The sequence below is a fragment of the Ammospiza nelsoni genome, chromosome 27 (genome assembly GCF_027579445.1).
Source record: "Ammospiza nelsoni isolate bAmmNel1 chromosome 27, bAmmNel1.pri, whole genome shotgun sequence".
NCBI classification, from domain to species: Eukaryota; Metazoa; Chordata; class Aves; order Passeriformes; family Passerellidae; genus Ammospiza; species Ammospiza nelsoni.
Genome location: NC_080659.1, coordinates 6,234,242 through 6,255,757, shown reverse-complemented (window position 1 = coordinate 6,255,757; position 21,516 = coordinate 6,234,242). Strand labels below are relative to the sequence as shown.

At 53.2% G+C, this 21,516-nt stretch overlaps 2 protein-coding genes across 4 annotated transcripts in view; one reads left to right on the top strand and one right to left on the bottom strand.

Moving 5' to 3' along the window:
• Positions 1-11: 11 nt before the first annotated feature.
• COMP (cartilage oligomeric matrix protein) lies at positions 12-14,617 on the top strand. 3 transcript variants are annotated; one of them, XM_059489761.1, is made up of 20 exons: positions 12-173; positions 2,672-2,755; positions 3,970-4,058; positions 4,484-4,535; positions 5,026-5,198; positions 7,042-7,179; positions 7,712-7,789; positions 8,198-8,365; positions 9,122-9,226; positions 9,344-9,451; positions 9,823-9,982; positions 10,767-10,885; positions 11,161-11,213; positions 11,997-12,190; positions 12,566-12,744; positions 12,904-12,952; positions 13,122-13,318; positions 13,425-13,597; positions 13,767-13,906; positions 14,052-14,617. In XM_059489761.1, exons 1-20 carry the CDS (start codon positions 104-106, stop codon positions 14,096-14,098), a joined length of 2,376 nt encoding a protein of 791 aa, XP_059345744.1. In that variant the 5' UTR covers positions 12-103; the 3' UTR covers positions 14,099-14,617. The 3 variants fall into 3 exon arrangements, with proteins under 3 accessions (XP_059345744.1, XP_059345745.1, XP_059345746.1); XM_059489762.1 differs by lacking the exon at positions 2,672-2,755 and having other exon boundaries at positions 89-173; XM_059489763.1 differs by lacking the exons at positions 12-173; positions 2,672-2,755 and adding an exon at positions 2,917-2,935.
• A 506-nt stretch (positions 14,618-15,123) lies between these two features.
• Positions 15,124-21,516, bottom strand: part of CRTC1 (CREB regulated transcription coactivator 1) — a 44,669-nt gene continuing 38,276 nt past the window's right edge. Inside the window, exon 14 of the mRNA XM_059489776.1 lies at positions 15,124-20,245. Within this exon, the coding sequence (XP_059345759.1) occupies positions 20,034-20,245 (212 nt within the window). The 3' untranslated portion in view covers positions 15,124-20,033. The remainder of the gene's footprint in view (positions 20,246-21,516) is intronic.

Genomic DNA, 21,516 nt, shown 5'->3' with positions numbered 1-21,516 from the left:
GGGGGCAGGACGGACACGGACGGACGGACACGGACGGACACACGGCCATAAATAGCGGCCCCGCGGGGGCAGCCGGCCAGAGCCGCCCCCGGCCAGCCCCAGCATGGTCCCGGCGCTGCTGCTGCTGCTGCTGCTCGGCTGGCCCGGCTGCTGCGGCCAGCAGAGGAGGATCGGTAAGGGCCGAGCCCTGCTCCCGTGATGGGTAACGGCGGTGTGACCGTGGTTTAACGCTGCTTTAGGGGTGCTGTAGTGATGGTTCAGCTCGGATTTCGTTCTGCTTTAACTCTTCTTTGACACTGATTTAAAGCAGATTTCATTCTGATTTAACTCTGATTTAGTCCACGTTTAACTCTGATTTCATTCTGAGTTCATTCTGATTTCAAACTGCTTTAGCTCTGATATTATTCTGGTTTAACTCTGCTTTAACTCAGATTTAACTCCACTTTAACTCTACTTTAACTCTGACTTAACTCTGCTTTAGCTCTGATTTCATTCTGATTTAACTCTGATTTAACTGTGATTTAATCCTGATTTAACTTTGCTTTAACTCGGATTCAACTCTTCTTTAACTCTACTTTGACTTCATTCTGCTTTAACTCTGTTTTAGCTCTGCTTTAACTCAGCATTAACTCTTCTTTAACTCTAACTCTGATTTAACTGTGATTTCATTCTGCTTTAACTCTGCTTTAACTCTGATTTCATTCTGATTTCATTCAAGTCTGATTTCCTTCTGCTTTAACTCTGCTTTGGCTCTGCTTGAACTCTAACTCTGCTTTAACTCTGATTTCATTCTGATTTCATTCAAGTCTGATTTCATTCTGATTTAACTCTGCCTTAATCCTGATTTAATCCTGACTTCATTCTGATTTAAATCTGCTTTAACTCTGATTTAAGTTGGATTTAATCCTGATTTAACTCTGCTTTAACTCTGATTTTATGCTGATTTCATTCTGCCTTAACTCTGCCTTAACTCTGCTTTAACTCTGCTTTAATCCTGATTTAACTCTGCTTTAACTTTGCTTTAATTCCACTTTAACTCTACTTTAATCCCAACTCAGTTCTGATTTTTTGAGGGTTTTTTAGGCTGCTCTGAAAATGCTGAGGGGTGGAAAGGATAAAGAGGGAGGATTTTTCAGCTGGGGCCTGAAAATGTTGAGGGGGATTTTGTAGGAAAATTTTGTGTAAATAATGCTCCATGAGATTTTTTAACCCAATTTTCCTCCTGAGAGGTGAAACTTTATTTAAGGAAAATACAGGAAATAAATAATTTAATGAAAGTTTTGTTTAAGGAAAATAAAGGAAATTAATGATCCCCATCCCACAGCACATCCTTGGATTTCCTGCCCTCCAGGAATGCTCCAATTCCACTTCTCCAAATCTGCTTTTGGGGAATTCTCAGCTCCAGGAGGATTTCTGGCAATCCAAGTTATTCCCAATCCAAAATTTACTGGAGATCTCACAAATATTCACCCTTTTTTTCTGGGGGGGGGAAGATCCACGAGGTTTTTGGGTTTGTTTGTCTTGTGGAAATGAGGAATTTTTATGAATCAGTGCTGGGAAATTCTCCCTGCTCAGGCAGAGCCCAAATTCCAGCTGATTTTCCCCCTGCACACACAGAGGGGTTTGTGGGATTTATTCCTGGTTTTCTCTTTGCTGTAGGTATGGGGTGGTTTCTGTTAGGGGATTGGCAAATCTGGGAAAGAAGAGAGAAATTATGGGGAAGAAAATTAGAGAAAGTAGGGGGGAATGGAGAAATTAGAGGAATAAATAAATTATAGGGGGGAAATTGAGAAATTATAGGGGGAAAATTGAGAAATTAATAGAAAAAAATGAGACGTTATGGGGGAAAATGATAAGTTATAGGAAAATTGAGAAATTGTAGGGGAAATGGAGAAATGGGGGAAAATAGGGAAATTATAGAAAAAATTGAGACATTTTGGGGGAAAATGATAAATTATAGGAAAATTTGAGAAAATAGAGAGAAAAATAGAGAAATTATAGGAATAAAATGAGAAACTCTAGAAAAACCCAGAGAAATGAGGTTGTGCGTCCTCATGGCCAGTGAGGAATTTGACGCTGGGATTTTGGGAGAATCCCTGAGTCAAACTCTGTGCCCAGTTACGTTCTCACTCCCAAATTATTCCTAAAATCCCCGATCCCAGCAGCACCAGCTCCATCCCTCCCTCCCTTGGGCACATCCAGATTTTTGCCCCATCCCAAAGGGGCCCTGCAGACCCCAAATCCCAACGGGAGGGAACGGTGGGATCGCATCCCTGGCTGAGCTCGGGAGCTCGTCCTGATCCTGTAGAATTCCCAGTTTCCCCTGGAGAGGATCCTGATCCTGCAGAGTTCCTGATTTCCCGTGGAGCTCATCCTGACCCTGCAGAATTTCTGATTTCCCCTGGAGAGGATCCTGATCCTGCAGAGTTCCTGATTTCCCGTGGAGAGGATCCTGATCCTGCAGAGTTCCAGATTTCCCCTGGAGCTCATCCTGACCCTGCAGAATTCCTGATTTCCCCTGGAGAGGATCCTGATCCTGCAGAGTTCCAGATTTCCCCTGGAGCTCATCCTGACCTCCAGAATTCCCAGTTTTCCCATGGAGCTGCTCCTGACCCCCTGCAGCATTCCCGGTTTCCCCCGGCTGAGCCCCCCTGTCCTTTGTGTCCCCAAGATCCCAGCCGGCCCTTCCCCAGCGCCGCCGCCCGCAGGGAGCCCGCCTTGAGCCGCGGCATTCCCGGGAATGCGCTGGGAGCAGGTGAGAGAATTCCGGGAATGAACCTGGGAAAGGGGAGAGAATTCCCGGGGATGAACCTGGGAGCAGGTGAGAGGGGAGAGAATTCCCGGGAATGAACCTGGGAAAGGGGAGAGAATTCCCGGGGATGAACCTGGGAGCAGGTGAGAGGGGAGAGAATTCCCGGGAATGCGCTGGGAGCAGGTGAGAGAATTCCCGGGGATGAACCTGGAAAGGGGCAGCATTCCCAGGAATGAACCTGGGAGCAGGTGAGAGAATTCCTGGGAATGAACCTGGGAGCAGGTGAGAGAATTCCCGGGAATGAACCTGGAAAGGGGCAGCATTCCCGGGAATGAACCTGGGAGCAGGTGAGAGGGAAAGGAGCTCTGGGAATTCCACGGGAGCAGGTGAGAGGGGCAGCATTCGCAGGGATTCCATGGGAAAGGGGCAGAATTCCCGGGTATTCCATGGGCCAGCATTCCCGGGTATTCCATGGGGCAGCATTCCCAAGAATTCCATGGGCAGCATTCCCAAGAATTCCACGGGGCAGCATTCCCGGTTTTCCACACCCAGAACAACCTCGGGCTCCAGCCATGCCCAGCCCCAGCCCAGGATTTGCTGCTCTGGGCACCAAATCCCTCCCCAGGTGTGAGGTTCAGGTCCAGGGCTGGTGCCAGAGCAGATCCCAGAGCTGCTCCCAGATTCCAGCCAGGAACTGCTCGGGGTGGAGGCTGAATGTTAAATTATTCATATAATAATATATGAATGTTATCAATATAGTTATTATATTCTCTAATATATACAGAATGTAATACAGTAATTATGTAGTCTATATATATATATTATAGATAATATATATTATATATAATTATTATTCATGTATTAGAAAATATTATAGGAATAATAATTAAAATATTATTCCTATCATTATTCACATTATTATAATGAATACTTTATAAAATATTATGTGAGTAATAATTAAACATTATTAATATCATTATAATTAATATAATAATATGTGAATATATAATATAGATATATTCATATAAATATATGAATATACTCTCATATATTCATATTTTCATATATATTAATGTATTTCATATAAATACATTCAATAAATATATATGTATTCATATAATATATATGAATAGAAACCTTCCCAAGTTTATAATCAGCCTGGATTATAAACCTGGGATATTCTGGGATTTTTCCCAACAATTTTGGGGTTTTTTTAGGAGGAGGAGAAGTCGGGCCAGAAATGCTGCAAGAAATGAGGGAAACCAACCGGGTGCTGCTGGAAGTTCGGGATTTGTTGAAGCAGCAGGTGGGTGGAAAATTCCTGATTTCCTGAGGTCTGGGAATTCTCTGCTCCCTGTGCAGAGTGAGTGAGTTATTGCTGCAGAACAGAGTCCAGAGGTGGTTTGTAATTGGGGGATAATTGGGAAAAACTCCCAAGTTGGGGGAAACTTCAAGGTGGAAAAAAACCCCTTTAAGTTGGGAAAGAATTCTGGTTGAAAAAACTTCAGGGTGGGGAAATCTTCAAGGTGAGAAAAACCTTCAAAAAAGGTTTTATTTATTATTATTATTATTATTAGTAGTAGTGGTGGTGGTAGTAGTAGTACTAGTAGTAGTAGTATTTATTTATTTATTTATTTATTTATTTATTTTTGATTGATTGATTGATTGACTGATTGATTTCACTGGCCGGGCTCCCGGCCCCGGCTCAGCCCTGCTGCTGTTCCCCTGCAGATCAAGGAGATCACGTTCCTGAAGAACACGGTCATGGAGTGCGACGCCTGCGGTGAGTGCTGGCTGTGCCCTCTGTGCCCTCTGTACCCTCTGTGCCCTGTGCTGCCAGCCGGGGGCAAATCCCAGTCAGTCCTGGTTACCGCAGTTAGTTACTCCTGCTCATCACAGTTGCTCCTGATCCTCGCACTCTTCACCTTTGTTTCTGCCTTTGTTTCTGCCCCTCTGCCTCTGAGCTGGGGTGGTGGCCCTGGGACACCCCAGAACTGTACTGGTGGCTCTGGGACACCCCATGGCAGCTGTGGGATACCCCAGAACTGTACTGGTGGCTCTGGGACACCCCAGGTAGTTCTGGTGGCTCTGGGACACCTCATGGTGGCTTTGGGACACCGCAGAGCTGAGCTGGTGGCATTGGGACACGCCATGGTGGCTTCGGGACATGCCAGGTTGTCCTGGTGGCTCTGGGACGCCCCAGGGTTGTTGTGGTGGCTCTGGGACACCCAGTGGTGGCCCCGGGCGCTGCCCTCACCCCGCGCTGTCCCCAGGCATGCGGCCGGAGGTGACCGGCCCCGTGGTCACCGTGACCCAGTTCAAGCGCTGCGTGCCCAACCCGTGCTTCCCGGGCGTGCCCTGCACCGAGAGCGGCACCGGCTTCCGCTGCGGGCCCTGCCCGGCGGGCTACAGCGGCAACGGCACCCACTGCTCCGACATCAACGAGGTACAGAAACCGGGCACCGGCGGGGTAACACCACCGGGCACCGGCGGGGTAACACACCGGGCACCGGCGGGGTAACACACGGGGCACCAGCAGGGTAACAACACCGGGCACCGGCGGGGTAACACGCCGGGCATCGGCGGGGTAACAACACCGGGCACCAGCAGGGTAACAACACCGGGCACCAGCGGGGTAACACTGGGCACCAGCGGGGTAACAACGCCGGGCACCAGCGGGGTAACACTGGGCATCAGCAAGGTAACACCACCGGGCATCGGCGGGGTAACACCACCGGGCACCAGTGGGGTAACACCACCGGGCACCAGTGGGGTAACAACACCGGGCACCAGCGGGGTAACAACACCGGGCACCAGCGGGGTAACAATACCGGGCACCAGCGGGGTAACACTGGCACGGGAATGGCAGCGCGGCCACGGGGCTGCCCCGGGCACCGAGAGACTGCGGGAGATGTGGGAGCTGCAGTTCTGTGCCTGGCACACGTTGGGGTTTCTGCAGGAGCTAGGATTCCTACAGACTCTGGAATTCTGTGCCTGGCACACACTGGAACCCTGCAGGAGGTGGATTCCTGTAGGAGCTGCAATTCCTGCAGGAGCTGCAGTTCTGTGCTTGGCACACGCTGGGATCCATGCAGCTCTGGAATTCTGTGCCTGGGACATGCTGGGATCCCTGCAGGAGCTGCAGTTCTGTGCTTGGCACACATTGGAATTCCTGCAGGAGCTGCAGTTCTGTGCCTGGCACACTCTGCAATTCCTGCAGGAGCTGCAGTTCTGTGCTTGGCACGCATTGGAATTCCTGCAGGAGCTGCAGTTCCATGCCTGGCACACGCTGGGGTCCATGCAGCTCTGGAATTCTGTGCCTGGCACATGCTGGGGTCCCTGCAGGAGCTGCAGTTCCGTGCTTGGCACGCACTGGAATTCCTGCAGCTCTGAAATTCTGTGCCTGGCCCTCCCCAGGGAGGCTTTAGGATTTCTCCCAACAAAATAAATCCTGAGGTTTGTGCCACACAGGGAGGGGAGTTTGGAGCACCAGAGCCGCCTCCTTGGCTGAGGAGTTGTAGAGATAAGATTTATTAGGTGTGGAATGGGATCAAACAGTTCCCAGATAATCCTTGAAACAGCAAATCTCAACCACAGGGCTTTGCTTCTGCCCTTAAATCAAACCTGGCTGGGCAGATACTGTGTATTATTTTTAGGAAATTTTCTCTTTTTTTAGGAAATGTGGCATTCCACCAGTTTTAAGCTCTGTGTGTGTGCAAAGCTCTGCTCATCCGTGGATTTTTTTGTAGGGCTCCTGAGCTCTGTGCTTCCCAAGCTATGAACTTGATTTTCCCACTCTTGCACAGCCTCAATTGCATTTCAATTTAAAAACCTGCTGAAGGCTCCATGGGAGATTTTGGGATTGTCAGGCCAAAATGTGGGATCCACTGTATCCCTGTGATGCATCTGCCAGCACAGAGCATAAAATGCAGGGAAAATGATGAAGTGTTGGAGGAAGCAAAGCATTCGGAGCGGTTTTGGAAAGAAAGAGTGGTGAACAAACAACTCGAGTTGTGTTTCAGAGCCAGGGTGGGGAATTGTCCAGTCCCCTGGGCTCTGAGGATTCCAGGAAGGAAAAGGTGAAGCCAGAGCAGCTCCCTGGTGTCACCTGAGGAGAGTCACAGCTCAGAGCGGCTTTGGCTCTGTTCTATTGCGCCCAGGGCACACCCGGGCTGAGGAAGTTCTGTGCCCTTTTATCTTCCTTCAGACCAAAACCCCGAGAGCTGGGGGTGCCCCAGGGCTGGAGCTGCCCCCTGGCACCGCCCTGGGCACCGTGTGTGTTGTTTCAGTGCAATGCCAACCCCTGCTTCCCGAAAGTGCAGTGCATTAACACCAGCCCCGGCTTCCGCTGCGACCCCTGCCCGCCCGGCTTCACGGGGCAGCTGCTGGAGGGGGTGGGACTGGCCTTTGCCAGGGCCAACAAGCAGGTGAGGCCTGGAATGTTCCGTGCCCCTCGGGAAATGGCAATTCCCTCCCCTCTGCGGCTGGGAGTGTGAAGGAACAGGAGGGAAACGTGAGGTGATGGTTCCCAGGGATGGAAGGGACTCCTGGCTGATGGAAGGGAGGGTGGAGAGGGGCTGGGAGGGAATTCCCATCCCTGGAAGGGTCCCAGGCCAGCCTGGAGCAGCCTGGGATGGTGGAAGGTGTCCCTGGGAATGGGGATGGGAATGGGAATGGGAACAAGAACGAGAATGGGAATCCTTCCTGCTGGGACACAGAAAAGTTCCTGCAGCTGCTGCCACCCCCTCCCGGCTTCTCTGACAGCTCAAGGCAGATCAAAAATCCCAACAGCCTGGGCTGATTGGGGTTTTTAGGGATAACTGTCCCACATGTGATTCTGGGAATTTGGGGCTGCTCATGGGCTGTGTGTCCTGTTCTCCCTGGGGTGGGATGGAGGTGAAGGTGTGTCCTGTTCCCCCTGGGGTGAATATGAAGGTGTGTCCTGTTCCCCCTGGGCAGGTGTGCACCGACATCAACGAGTGTGAGACTGGAGCTGCCACGAATTGTGTCCCCAACTCCATCTGCATCAACACTCGGGTGAATCCTCAGGGATGCGGGGAGGGTCCCGGGGCTGGAGCCGGGCTGGGAGAGATGGGGGGGCTCACTGGAGAGGAGAAGGATCCAGGGAGAGCTCAGAGCCCTTCAGGGCCTGAAGGGGCTCCAGGAGAGCTGCAGAGGGACTGGGGACAGGGGATGGAGGACAGGACACAGGGAATGGATTTAAACTGGGAAAAGGGAGATTTGGGTGGGATATTGGGGAGGGATTCCTGGCTGGGAGGGTGGGGATGGATGGGATGGAATTCCCTGTGGCTGTCCCTGCATCCCTGGAGTGTCCCAGGCCAGACCCGGGGCAGGGGAGGTGTCCCGAGGCTGGGCTTTAAAAGCGAATCCCGAGCAGGGATTTCCGGGATTCCCGTTGAGTTCCTGCTCCCGTTCCCCCCGCAGGGATCCTACAAGTGCGGGGCGTGCAAGCCGGGCTTTGTGGGGGATCAGATCAGCGGCTGCCGGAGCCAGACGGCGACCGGGGCCCGGCGCTGCCCCAACGGCGAGATCAGCCCGTGCCACGAGAAAGCCGAGTGCATCGTGGAGAGGGACGGCTCGCTGTCCTGCCAGGTGGGCACGGCTGCCAGCCTGGCACCGGCGTGGGGCACCCTATGGAGACTGGGGTGTGGTGCCACCCTATAGAGACTGGGGTCTGATCCCGCTCTATCGAGAGTGGGGTCGGGTCCGGGTCCCACCCTCCTGAGTCTGGGGTCTGGTCTGACCCTCCTGCACATGGGGACTGGTCCCTGTCTCTGCCGAGACTGGTTGGGGTCTGGTCCGACCCCCGCCCCGGGATTTGGGTCTGGTGCAATCCTCCAGCAATTGGGGTCGGTTCTGATCCCAAACTCCCTGCGATTGGGGTCCGGTGTGATCCCAAATTCTCTCGGTCTGCTCGCTGCTCGTTCCCTCGTCCCTCGCTCCTCTCCCGGGTCTGCCACTGCCCTCTCCTGGAGATCGCCCTTCCCGAACCATCCGTGTGCCCCGAGCTCCTCCCTGGGCCGCTCCCTCCCGCTTTTGGGGTTTTGATTTTCTCTGAAGCGCTGCGAACCTGTCGGGTACAGAATTCCCTGGGGCTGAGCAGGGAGTGTCCAGGGAATCGGGTCGGGGATCGGCGGCCTCAGAGCCGAGCTCTGCTCAGCTTGTGCTGCTCCTCCTCACGTCCCAGCAGCGCAGGGAGCAGATCCGAGCTGGTGAAACCCCAGAAATGTTTCTCCCGGGCGTTATTTCCCCGTAGGGTTTCACATCCCGGATCTGCACCGTTCCGTGCCGTGTCTCGGGTAGATCCCGGGATTTTGGGGGCTGACTCTGTGCGTGTGTCCCTCGCAGTGCCTCGTGGGCTGGGCAGGGAACGGCTACGTGTGCGGCAAGGACACGGACATCGACGGCGTCCCCGACGAGAAGCAGCGCTGCTCCGACAAGAATTGCCGCAAGGTGAGGGGGGAAATGCGGGGATTTCACCCCAATTTCCCTCCAGGCTGCTGGGACCCGCGCAGCTCGGGCTGGGTGCAGTCCCACACCCCCGTGTCTGTCTGTCTGTCTGTCCCGCAGGACAACTGCGTGACCGTGCCCAACTCGGGCCAGGAGGACGCGGACCGGGACGGCATCGGCGACGCCTGCGACGACGACGCGGACGGGGACGGGATCCCCAACGCCGAGGTGCGGGCTCGGCTGCCCCGGGGCTCCTGCGGGGGGATCCGGGGGTCCCGGTGGGGATTTAGAGATTCCAATGTGAATTTAGGAGTCCCAGTGGGAATTCAGGGGTCCCAGTTTGAATTGTGAGGTCCCAGTGGGAATTTAGGGATTCCAGTAGGAATTTAGGGATCCCAGAGTGTGAATTTAGAGGTCCCAGTGTGAATTGAGGGGTCCCAGCAGAGTTCAGGGGTCACAGTGTGGCCTCGCCCTGGGGTCTCTGAGGCTCCCAGCCCAGGCTGAGACCCCCGAGGTCGGTCGGGAGCCCGTGCTCAGCGAGCCCTGCTGGGCACAGCCCGGGAGGTGCCCGTGTCCCCAGCCTGTCCCTGTCCCTGCAGGACAACTGTGTGTACACCAGGAACGCGGACCAGCGCAACGCCGACAAGGACAACTTTGGGGACGCGTGTGACAACTGCCGGCAGGTGAAGAACAACGACCAGAGGGACATCGACGGCGACGGCAAAGGCGACGAGTGCGACGAGGACATGGATGGGGACGGTGAGAGGCAGCTGGCCCGGGCTGGGCCTGTTTGTGTCACCCAGCTCAGCCCTGGGCACAGGCAGGGCTGTCCCCGTGTCCCCCAGCTCAGCCTTTCATGGGTGCTGCCCTCAGCCTTGGGTTTATTTTCATTTTATTGGCCGCAGTTGTGGTTTCTTCAGGGTCCCCCGTGGAAGGGAGGAAATGATGAATCTGAGTCCATGTTCTTAGAAGGCTCATTTATTATTTTATGATCTATATTATATTAAAGAATGCTATACTAAACTATACTAAAGAATAGAGAAAGGATACAGACAGAAGGCTTAACAAGAATGATAATGAAAGCTTGTGACTCCTTACAGAGTCCTGACACAGCCTGACCCTGATTGGTCATTAAGTTAAAACAATTCACATGAAACCAATCAAACAATCTCCAAACACATTCCAAAGCAGCAAAACACAAGAGAAGCAATAAGACAATTATTGCTTTCGTTTTTCTCTGAGGCTTCTCAGCTTCCCCGAGAGGAAATCCTGGCGAAGGGATTTTTCAGAAAATGTGACAGTGACGCGCAGTCACAGCCTCGTCCTGGCTGCCTTGTGCTGCATTTTAAGGGAGAAATTTGGGAATATCTGAGTTGCCAGCAGCTCCTGGCTCGAGGCTGGGGGAGTCCCCTGGGGTGGCTTTGGAAACTGAGCTGATCACAGCGTGCACAAAGCTGCTCCCAGCAGCCAGGAATGCCAGCAAGCGCCACCCCAAACCCTGAAATCCTGGATCTGTGTGGATCCACTCTCACCTGTTTTGCAGGGATCAGGAACACCATGGACAACTGCAGGAGAGTGCCCAACCCTGACCAGAGGGACGGGGACGGGGACGGCGTGGGGGACGCCTGTGACAGCTGCCCCACCCTCAGCAACCCCGACCAGGTACGGAGCCCAGAGCGAGCCCCTCCTGTCACCCAGCCATGCCAGGGCACAGTTCCAGCTGCCACCCTCCTGTGCCACAAAAGGAAATTCCCTCCGGAGCAAATACCAGGAAATTTGGCGCTCTGGGCTCTCCCTTCCTGCCCTGTCCCGCTGCTGGAATTCCTCAGGATCCTCCCCAAAAAATCCCACAGAGTCTCCTGCTGTTGGCAGCTCTCTGTTCTCTTCCTTGCCTTTTCCTCTGGGAAATTTAAATTATTCTTCCTTTATTTTTCTAGAAAGACACTGACCACGATCTGGTGGGAGATGTCTGTGACACCAACCAGGACAGGTGAGCTGCAGAAATTAAAACTTCTATTTATTTGCATGAAATCCTGGGAATGAAGGGACCAAAAGGCTGTGAAAACCTGGCTTGCCCTTCTCCTATAAAAAATGGAGGTTTAGAGGTGGAATTTTCTTCAGACCTCACAAAAAGTGACCACTGGAAGGAAGCAGATCCCAGAGCTCCATCTCCAGCAGGAATGTCACTGACATACTTAATGAAAATCCCTTCACTGGGATTTTTCTCCTGAGAAGCCTCAGAAAAGAAATGTGAACAATAATTATCAGATGGCTTAGAATGTGCTCTGGAGATGGTTTAGCAACAGCTGCAGCTTTGGTTGGTTCCATGTGGATTATTGTTAATTAATGGCCAATCACAGCCAGCTGTGTCAGACTCTCTGGTCAGTCACAAGATTTAATTATTCATTCTTTTCCAGCCTTCTGATGTCTCCTGTCTCTTTCTTTAGTATAGTGTTAGTATAGAAATAGAATAGAATATATAGTGTAGTATAGTGTAGTATAGTATAGTATGTGTAATATGTGATATGTGATATATAACATGTAATCTAAAATATAATATAATAAAATAATAAATCAGCCTTCTGAAACATGGAGCCAATTCTCATCTCTTCCCTCGTGCTGGGGACCCTCCAGCGTTCCTGAGCCATCCCTGGGGTGCCCTCCAAGGCTGAAATCCCGGATGCAGCTGCAGCCCCCAGCCCCGGGGGCGCTCCCCGTGCCGGAGGCCGTGGGTGACGTGTCCCTGTCCCTGTCCCTGTCCCTTCTCCCCCAGCGACGGCGACGGGCACCAGGACTCGCGGGACAACTGCCCCACGGTGCCCAACAGCTCCCAGGTGGACACGGACGGCGACGGGCTGGGGGACGAGTGTGACGAGGATGATGATGATGATGGCATCCCCGACTTCAGACCCCCGGGCCCCGACAACTGCAGGCTGGTGCCCAACCCCGGCCAGGAGGACTCGGATGGTGAGGGAGGGATGGGTCCCTTGGGGCTCCCTGGGGTCACTCCAGGCTCTGGAAGCCGCAGGAATTTGGGTTTTGTTGGCACTGAGTCGTGCCAGGCCTGGGACACTGCAGTGTCCACAGTGCCAGCGCCGGGTCAGGTTTGGGGCCATGTTTGGGATCATGTTTGGGGTCAGGTTCTCTCTCCCAGAAGTGTCTGGGCTTTGAGGGGTTTGTCTGCCAGCAGGAGAAGCCTCCAGGTTTCTCTGCAGCTCCTCGGGGTGCCCCAGTCCCTCGGTGCCCTCAGTGCCCCTGGTGCTGCCCGAGGCTGAGCAAAGCCAGGGCAGGAGCTGCTGCTCCAGGCTCCTTCCTCCTCCTCCTCCTCCTCCTCGTGCCCAGGGGACGGCGTGGGGAACCTGTGTGAGGATGACTTCGACAGGGACATGGTCATCGACAGGATCGACGTGTGCCCCGAGAACGCCGAGGTGACGCTCACCGACTTCAGGGCCTTCCAGACCGTGGTGCTGGACCCCGAGGGGGACGCTCAGATTGACCCCAACTGGATCGTCCTCAACCAGGTGGGGAGAGCCCAGCTGGGAACAGTCCTGGGGGGCTTTCCCTCAAGGGCTCTGTGGTTCTGCAGTGCCCAAATCCCCGAGTCACAGCCCTGGGGCAGCACAAGGGGGGGTTTGGTGTGTCTGGAACTGCACTAAAGAGTCACCATTCCTCTTTCTCAGGGCATGGAGATTGTCCAGACCATGAACAGCGACCCTGGCCTGGCTGTAGGTGAGGAATTTCCCTTCTCCCTTTGGGAAATCATCACTCGGTGCAGCTTTGATCAGCCACTGCTCCGTGACTCCATCCCCTGTTTCCTGTAGTGCACAGAGTCCAGATTCCCCCTGGCAAAATCCACGTCCCCAGCTGAATCCTGGCTCTGTTCTGCTGCCCCTGACAGGGTACACAGCCTTTAACGGGGTGGACTTCGAGGGCACCTTCCACGTCAACACAGCCACGGACGACGACTACGCCGGGTTCATCTTTGGCTACCAGGACAGCTCCAGCTTCTATGTGGTGATGTGGAAGCAGATGGAGCAGACCTACTGGCAGGCCAACCCCTTCCGGGCAGTGGCAGAGCCTGGCATTCAGCTGAAGGTACAGGAGCCCTGCAGGAGGAATTCCCTGCTGGAACTTTGCCTCGGGATCAGCAGCTGTGTGGAAGCCTCTGTGCACACCTTGAGCAGGCTCTCCTCTGTCCCAGGCAGTGAAATCCAAAACGGGCCCCGGGGAGTACCTGCGGAATTCCCTGTGGCACACGGGAGACACCACGGACCAGGTGAAGCTGCTCTGGAAGGACCCCAGGAACTCGGGCTGGAAGGACAAGACCTCGTACCGCTGGTTCCTGCAGCACCGGCCCCAGGTCGGCTACATCAGGTGAGGCTCGGGGCAGGACCGTGCCCAGCAGGGAAATCAGCCCCGGAACGTTCTGGAAGGGAGCCCAGCCATGGGCAGGGACCCCTGTGCTGCCCCTCGGGCATTCCAGGGATGGAGCAGCCCTGAGGCCGGGGCAGCTCCTGCCATTCCCCGCCTTGCTCCCCTCCAGGGCTCGGTTCTACGAGGGCCCCGAGGTCGTGGCAGACACCGGCGTGGTCCTGGACACCACCATGAGAGGGGGACGCCTCGGGGTCTTCTGCTTCTCCCAGGAGAACATCATCTGGTCCAACCTCCGCTACCGCTGCAACGGTGAGTTGGGAAAGGCAGCCTGGGAATTCCGCTCCCTTTTCCAGTCCTGGACACCTGCACAGCCACGGGACGGGGCAGCAAACGGGACCCGAGGCTGTTTTCCCTGCTGTTCCTGCCCCTGATCTCTGTTTGCTGTAACCCTCAGACACCATCCCAGAGGACTACGAGACGTTCCGGTTCCAGCAGGACTGATCCCCGCGGCGCCTCCCGCCCCAGCCCGTGCCCAGCGCCCGCTCCCGCTCCGGAACCGCGCCCCAAGAGCTGCCAGCGCCTCCCAGCCCGCCCCCAGCGCCCCCCGCTCCCCTGCCCCACCAGCAAACCCTGAGAATGGCACACGAGTCCCCCGGGAAGGGCAGAGTGCAGACAGGGAGTGTGCCCAGAAGCCTGAGCTGCTGCAACCCCGGCCCAGGGCCGTGCTGGGAGCTCCTGCAGCAGCTGCGATGGTTGGAGCTCCTCTGGCGCGGGTGATTCCCAGGAATCTTCTCCCTGCTCCAAGGCTCCTGAGTGAGAATGTTGTTTTCCTTTTCAAGAGCTGCTGCAAAGCAAGCTCAGCACGAGTCTGAGTGGGAAGGGACGTGTGGAGCAGCCTCGGTACAAGTTGCTCATTTTAATAAATGAAAAAGCACTTTAAGGAGAGTATCTTTGTTCTGGAATGTTGGAAAATAAACACTTGGAATGCTGGATAATAAATTCTAGATTTCTCCTTGGTCATGTCTGTGTTCTCTCCACTCTTCTGAAGCTTTTTCCTTGCAGATGTGGAAGGGAGGAACCTCCAGGGCTGAGCTCAGTGGGGCTGAGAGAGCCCTGGGCTGGATTGGGAATTTTCTTGGGAATGCCAATGCATGGAGGCACCTTTTCCTCAAGAGCCTCCCTGTCCTCAGCCCTGCCCTGCCTGGTTCTTGCTGGAACAACAATTGAAGTTTCTCCCTTTTTCCCACAGGATTCTCTCAATTTTTCCCACAGGATTCTCTCAATTTTTTCCACACTCTCCCCATCCCATCCCATCCCATCCCATCCCATCCCATCCCATCCCATCCCATCCCATCCCATCCCATCCCATCCCATCCCATCCCATCCCATCCCATCCCTCCACCCCCTGAAGACAAGAGCCAGCGGATTTTACCCCTTCAGGCCTTTATTTTGATAAAATTGGTCAAGCCCACATAAGGCAACGCACACACGGCTCCGCCCGCCCCCCCCGCCCGCCCCAACCGCCTCGGAAAATAAATAACACAAACCAAGAGAGGACTCCATGTAGTGTTTGGCTCTGCAGTATAGAAATTCCACACAATGATTCTGTTGTGTTGTTGTTATTTTTTTTTGTTGTTTTGTTTTGTTGGTTTTTTTTTTCCCTATTTAAAAAGGTAAAAATGATTTATAATACACAGTCAGAATGTCGTGGTGCCCGCATAGAAAACCGACATGCAATCCATGCCTACACTGCGCCGTATAAATAAGATGCAACTCAAAATACAAAGAACAGGAACACTACAAAGTTTAATTCTAAGAGGGAGGGAGGTTTTTTTGGGTTTTTTTTCTTTTTCCTGGTTGTTTTTTAAAAAGGACAGACACACGTAACAAAGGCTACCTGCGCTTTCACATTGCCATCACAGTGACGGGGGGGCCGTTGCTCCGAGGAATAAACGCGCTGGTTTTGGGGTTTCTCCCGAAAAAACAGCCAAGGTCGGGATCTGCGGGGGAGGAGGGGCCTTCCTGCTGCCCTCCTGTCCAGAGGGGGTTTCCAGGCTCTTTCCTTGAGGGAATTAACCAAATTAAGCTCAAGCCTTAATTGTTGTTTTGGCTGAAACCCGTGGTTTTAGGTCCAAGGGTTCGTTTTTGAGGGAAATTTAGGTAAACTGCTTTTAGATAAATTCAGGGCAGCTTTTGCTCTTGGAATCGTGGAATTGAGGTTGGGACAGAGCCACTGAATCAGGGTTGGAAAAGAATCACTGGATTAAGGCTGGAAAGGAACCTGAATCAAGTTTGGAAAAGAACCTGACTCAAGTTTGGAAAAGAATCACCAGATTAGAGTTGGAAAAGAACGACCGAATCAAGGTGGGAGAAGGAAAACCAAATTAAGGTTGGAAAAGAATTCTGGGATCAAGGTTGGGAAAGAACGACCAAATCAGGGTTGGAAAGGACCTCCAGGACATCAAACCCAACCTCCCTCTGAGCTGAAGGGTCACCGTGAGCTCTCCTAACACAAATTCACCAAACAATCCACGTTCCCTCCCCGAGGCCGCGGAACTCCCGCCGTTCTGGGGAGGTTTTCCCCTCTGGAAAAGGAGGAGCCGGCCCCGGGGGCGGGGGCAGAGCCAGCCCGGGCCGTGTCGGGGGCACAGGGGGGCTGCCAAGCGCTCCCTGCCATGCACAAGCCGTGGGAGCCGGGCCGGGTCACGCGTGCCCGGGGGGACGGGGTCTATGTACAGGGACAGGAGCCTCCCCCAGCCCCAGCGCCAGGGCCGGGCTGGCCGCTGGGAAAGAATCACAGTTTTGGATGCACCGAGGGTTTATTCCTGCTCTTCCCCATTGTATTGGCAAATGCAACAGTCTAGCTTGGGAATTGGGGGGAATTCCTTATGGAGATAGAAAAACACGGAGGGAGGGGGGTCAGGAGGGAGGGTGGGACAGTCACCCCTGGAGACACCAGACAGCTCCACCACCACTGCAATCAAACTCAGCAATTATAGCAATTAACACCATTTCCTCCTTGATTTTTTTGTTTTTTCCTAAGTGATGGTTTTCCCTTTCTGCTCCCACCCGTGGAGAGGGAGCCCCAGACACCGGAATGAGCACAGGGCTGTCACATTTGGAATAAAAGCAGATTATTTGTTCTGGGAACACTTAGGATCCGTTCCACGCTTCTCTCTGGGTTTGCTCCCACATCAGCCTGATGCCACAAAACTGGAATTTGAAGGAGTGGGAGAAAAGGGGAATCCTCTGGGGCAGCTCCCACGGGAAAGGCAGGAGCTGCAGGAACCCCTGGATGTCACAGGGTCGGAGGAGAGGCAGCTTCTCCCTGGCCACAGCTGAGCCCGTCCTGTCGCACTCCCACGGGGACATCCCTGCTCCTTCCCTCTCCCCAGGGACCAAACCTGGATCTCTCCCAGCTGGAGGCTCCCTAACTGCGACAGTTGCATCCAAGGTGTGTTAGTTTGAAATTAAGGCGATTTTCAAGGTCTACTTACAAGTCTAAGAAACAAAGAGCTCTTATTTACACACGGAGTTAAAAAACCGAGCAGGAGCCGGAGCTGCGGTTCCCTGCCCGAGCCTCCCTCCCGTGAGGAACCCCAGACCCTGCAGGACTGAACCCCAGCTCTGCTGGTGCCTCCCCTGCATGACTCTGCTGTTCCAAACACAGCACACACAAGGACTGCACATGCACGGAGTCGTTCCAGCAGGAGACAAACACAATTCCCACATGGAGCTGCACAAAGCTCTCACTGCACCTTCAGCAAGGGGCTCTGAGTCACCTGCGCCCAAATCCCTCCTGGTTTTCTCCAGGTTTCCTCCTGTCGGAGCTGCCTTTTATCTCCTCCTTAAACTGGAAAAGGGGAAGGGATCTGAAAGGAGCAGCCACCAGGAGTGAACGTGTCCTACCGAGCTCAAACCCTGCCAAAAAATCCCAAAACATTCCCAAGAGATGCAGGGAAACCTCTGGAGGGCGTGGAGAAGGATCAAATTAAAACAAAACAAAACAAAACAAAACAAAACAAAACAACAAAGAAATAAAAAAGACACAGGGAAGCCAAGAAAAAATTCCACATTTTTAGTGCAAATGGTCAACAAATGGCACAGAAGGTGAGGGGACGCCCAGGGCTGGGGAGATCCTGACCCTGACCCAGCAGAGCAGGCAGGAACCTCAGCAGGGCAGCCCAGGATTTCTGGAAGCACACAGAAACTTGGATAACTCATTAGGAGAACTCAGGAGAGCAGAGAGGAGTCGTTAATTGCAGGGGACTCTCATTAATTGCAGGGGAACTCATTAAGAGCAGCCCAGGCTGTTCCCAAAGAGGAGAAGCTTTGGGGTTGGGATTGGGAATTCCTTGGGCTGGGGCAGAGAGAAAATCCAGGGGGGCAGGAGGGGTGAACAAAGCCCAACTGGTGGGAACGGGAACGGGAACTGGGAGCTGAACTGGGAGGGGATTTTAGGGATGGAATCCACGGGGCTGCTCCCAGCCCAGGCTGGAGGCGCCTCCCTCAGGGTCCGTTAATTAGCTAATCAGTTAATGACTCCAAATCCTGTTAATTCCTGATGAATTCCTGCCTTTCCCCAGTGGAATGAGGATGTTCCAGCAGTGCCCGCTAATTCCATTCGTTCCCACAAATCTGGGAATCACCTTCCCTCAGCCAGAGTGAAATCCCCAATTCCGACCCTGGGGAATCTGGATGGGATTTTCTTTTTTTTAATTTGCAGCACAAAATATTCACAAGGACCATCGGAAATAATTATTTCTCCATTTAATTAAACAGAAGTTTGGAGGATTTAATCCTGGTCATTGTGGAGCAAGAGATTTTTTTTTCCCCCGGGTGAATGAAGGAATTTTTAAGTTCCAACCACCCTATTCTGCCTATTCCAAAGGAAAATATCTAAACTTGCCTTAGGCTTCCTTATTCCTGCTTAACATCTGTTTAAAATTCCAGTTAGTTTAAAAATACCTACATATATAATATATATAATATATTTCTGGAATAAAACCACAAAAAAAAAGTACTGTACAAATATTATGTAGAGTGCTTCCATTGGCTGTATGTAGTTGAGCTACTTTCCTAATATCCAAATATTTAAATAAAATTAAAAAAAAAAAGAAATGACAACAACAACAACCAAAAAAATCATAAATAAGTAACAGAATAAGTAACGAATAAGAATAAAAAATTAAAAAATCATGATTCTACGAGCCTGGCATTGCTATGGAAATGCCCTTCCTGTTGCCCAGGAATCTCTCACAAAGTAAAAATTAGGATTATGCAGGTTAGTCTCTATCTTTTTTTAGCTGCTTTAAGATGTTCTGATCCTCTGTCTAATCAAGTAATGAATTATAGAACTTTCATGTGTGCTCAGAAATGCTCTCTATATATGTAGCCATATATAGAAATAGATATATATTACATATATATTAAAAAAACAAAAACAAAACAAAACCATAGAAAGCTTGGAACCAATAGTGTTTGAAGAGGATCCGTGGGCCTGGCGGCTCCGCTTGGCCGGGACTGCTGGGGCAGGAGGGAGGGACGAGAGGGTGGGGACACACCTGGGGCCGGGCAGGGCTGGCAGTGCCACCAGCAGAGTCCCGGGACGGCGGCACTGCGGGCATTGGCTTCCCAGGGGGGCAGGGCCCCTCCAGCCCCGCAGCCCCGGCCCTGCTCCGCTGCCCAGAGCCCCTCTGGGGGGCACAGGGACCGGGGCAGGGGAGAACCGATGGCAAACCAGGATAAACCACTGGGACAAACTGGGAAAACCAATGGCAAACTGGGAAAAACCACCGGGACAAACCGGGAAAACCACCAGGACAAACCACCGGGACAAACCGGATAAACCACCGGGACAAACCGGATAAACCACCGGGACAAACCGGGATAAACCACCGGGACAAACTGGATAAACCACCGGGACAAACCGGACAATCCTGACTGCTGGACGGCAACGAGCGGCTCGGGGGACACGGCTGGGACGGGCTGGGCAGCGCGGCAAGCTCAGAACAACAAGCTGGGGACCCGTGGGACAGGGACACGGAGAGCTGCTCCCTCCAGGATGGGCCCTGGGCTGGGGGGGACCCTGGGGCGGATGGACCCTCGGGGTGGGATGGAGCCCCCGGGGTGGGATGGAGACCCAGGGTTGGGATGCAGCCCCTGGGGTGGGATGGAGCCTCCAGGATGGACCCTGGGCTGGGATGGAGCTTCCAGGGTGGGATGCAGCCCCCAGGATGGTGGCTCTGGGGTGGGATGAAGCCCCCAGGTTGGGATGCAGCCCCCAGGGGGGAGCCCCCGGGATGGATGCAGCCCCCGGGATGGTGGCTCCAGGTTGGGATGAAGCCCCCAGGGTGGATAAAGCCCCGGGATGGTGGCTCCAGATTGGGATGAAGCCCCCAGGGTGGGTGAAGCCCCCATGTGGTGGCTCCCCGGGTCACAGCCGGTCCATGCGGAACGTGTCCTCTGTGGCGGGGTCGGTGAGGACCATGTCGGGGTCGTTGAGCATGTGAAGTCCATCCAGGGTCAAAGGGTCAATTTTGAGTTCATCCAGAGGGAACTGGGAATCCGTGTCGAAGCTGACGTCCCCCACTCCTGCCAAGGAGCTGGTCAGTTCTTTTGATAAGCTGGGGGGGGATTCTCCTGTCACTGCAGGGACAAAACACACAGGGGTCAGACACCAGCGTGGCAGCCAGGAAACAGCTCCCAAAACCCTGGAAATGGTTATGGAGCTCTCAGCTGAGGAACACCCACCCTCCTTCAGATTGCAGATTCCCCACAGCACCTCCAAGGCACCAAACACAACCCAAAATTTGTGTTTGCTGTGACTGGAGCCTTTTCTCTCCCTCAGCTTTAGGAGGAATAACCTCAATTCCACCGTTCCCATCAGCAATCCCTGGGCAGGGATCGTTTCCAAAATCCCACTGTGACCAGACTGGCCACCATATGTGACACTCCAACCCTCTGCTGGCCAGCTGGGGCTGAGCAGGCAGAGCTTGGCTCCCACAGCTTTTCCTCACTCTAGCACAGGACCCAGGGAATTCAGGAGGACAAATCCACAGCAAAACTGGTGCTCTAGGTGCTCTACCTGTGTGCAGGTGAGCACTGGGACACACACCTGGACTCGGGTTAGCAACGGCTGAAGGAAGACATTGGCTCCAATGCTCAGAAGACATGAAGTGAGATTTATTAGGAACTCTGCATATTTATAGACAGGACTGTTCACTCAGAACCTGACTGGTCCTTGAACAACACCTCTCACACCTTTGGCTAAGCAGGAACAACACCTTCTTGTAAACACCTTTCCATAAACACCACGTACAAACATTCCACATATTCACAAACACCAGGGGCAGAGATTGAGGTAAAAACTGTTTTAATTCTTTCTCTGAGCGTTCTCACAACTTCCCTAGGATGAAGTTACCTGTTTCTGTCAGCAGCCACACTGGACTGGCACCACAGCCCAGGTGAAACAAAGCCCTCAACAGCAACAACCCCCAGGTTGGGACCACGGAATGATGAACCGTTCTGAGCTGGAGGGACCCCCAGGGATCACGGATCCAGCTCCAGCCCTGCACAGACACCCCAAAGCCCCAGGCTGTCCCTGAGCACTGCCCAAACCTCCTGGAGCTGTGGCAGGGTTGGGCCATGCCCTGAGGAGCTGCTCAATATGGTATTTGCAGAGACCCTGTAAAAAGTTTGTTATTTTGCCTTTTATTAAAATCTTTTTGTTTCTAATACTGCAATAGAAGCTATTTTGTTGAATTTGTGCCTTGTAAGGTAGCTGAGCTATTTGGGTGTGAAATAACCTGTAAGAGCTGATGAGAGCTGACTGGAGAGGAGGCTCCAATTTCACACAGAGTCAGCTCCATCATTCCTCCCTACAACAGGAGGATAAAACCCCACAGAGCCCACAGCAG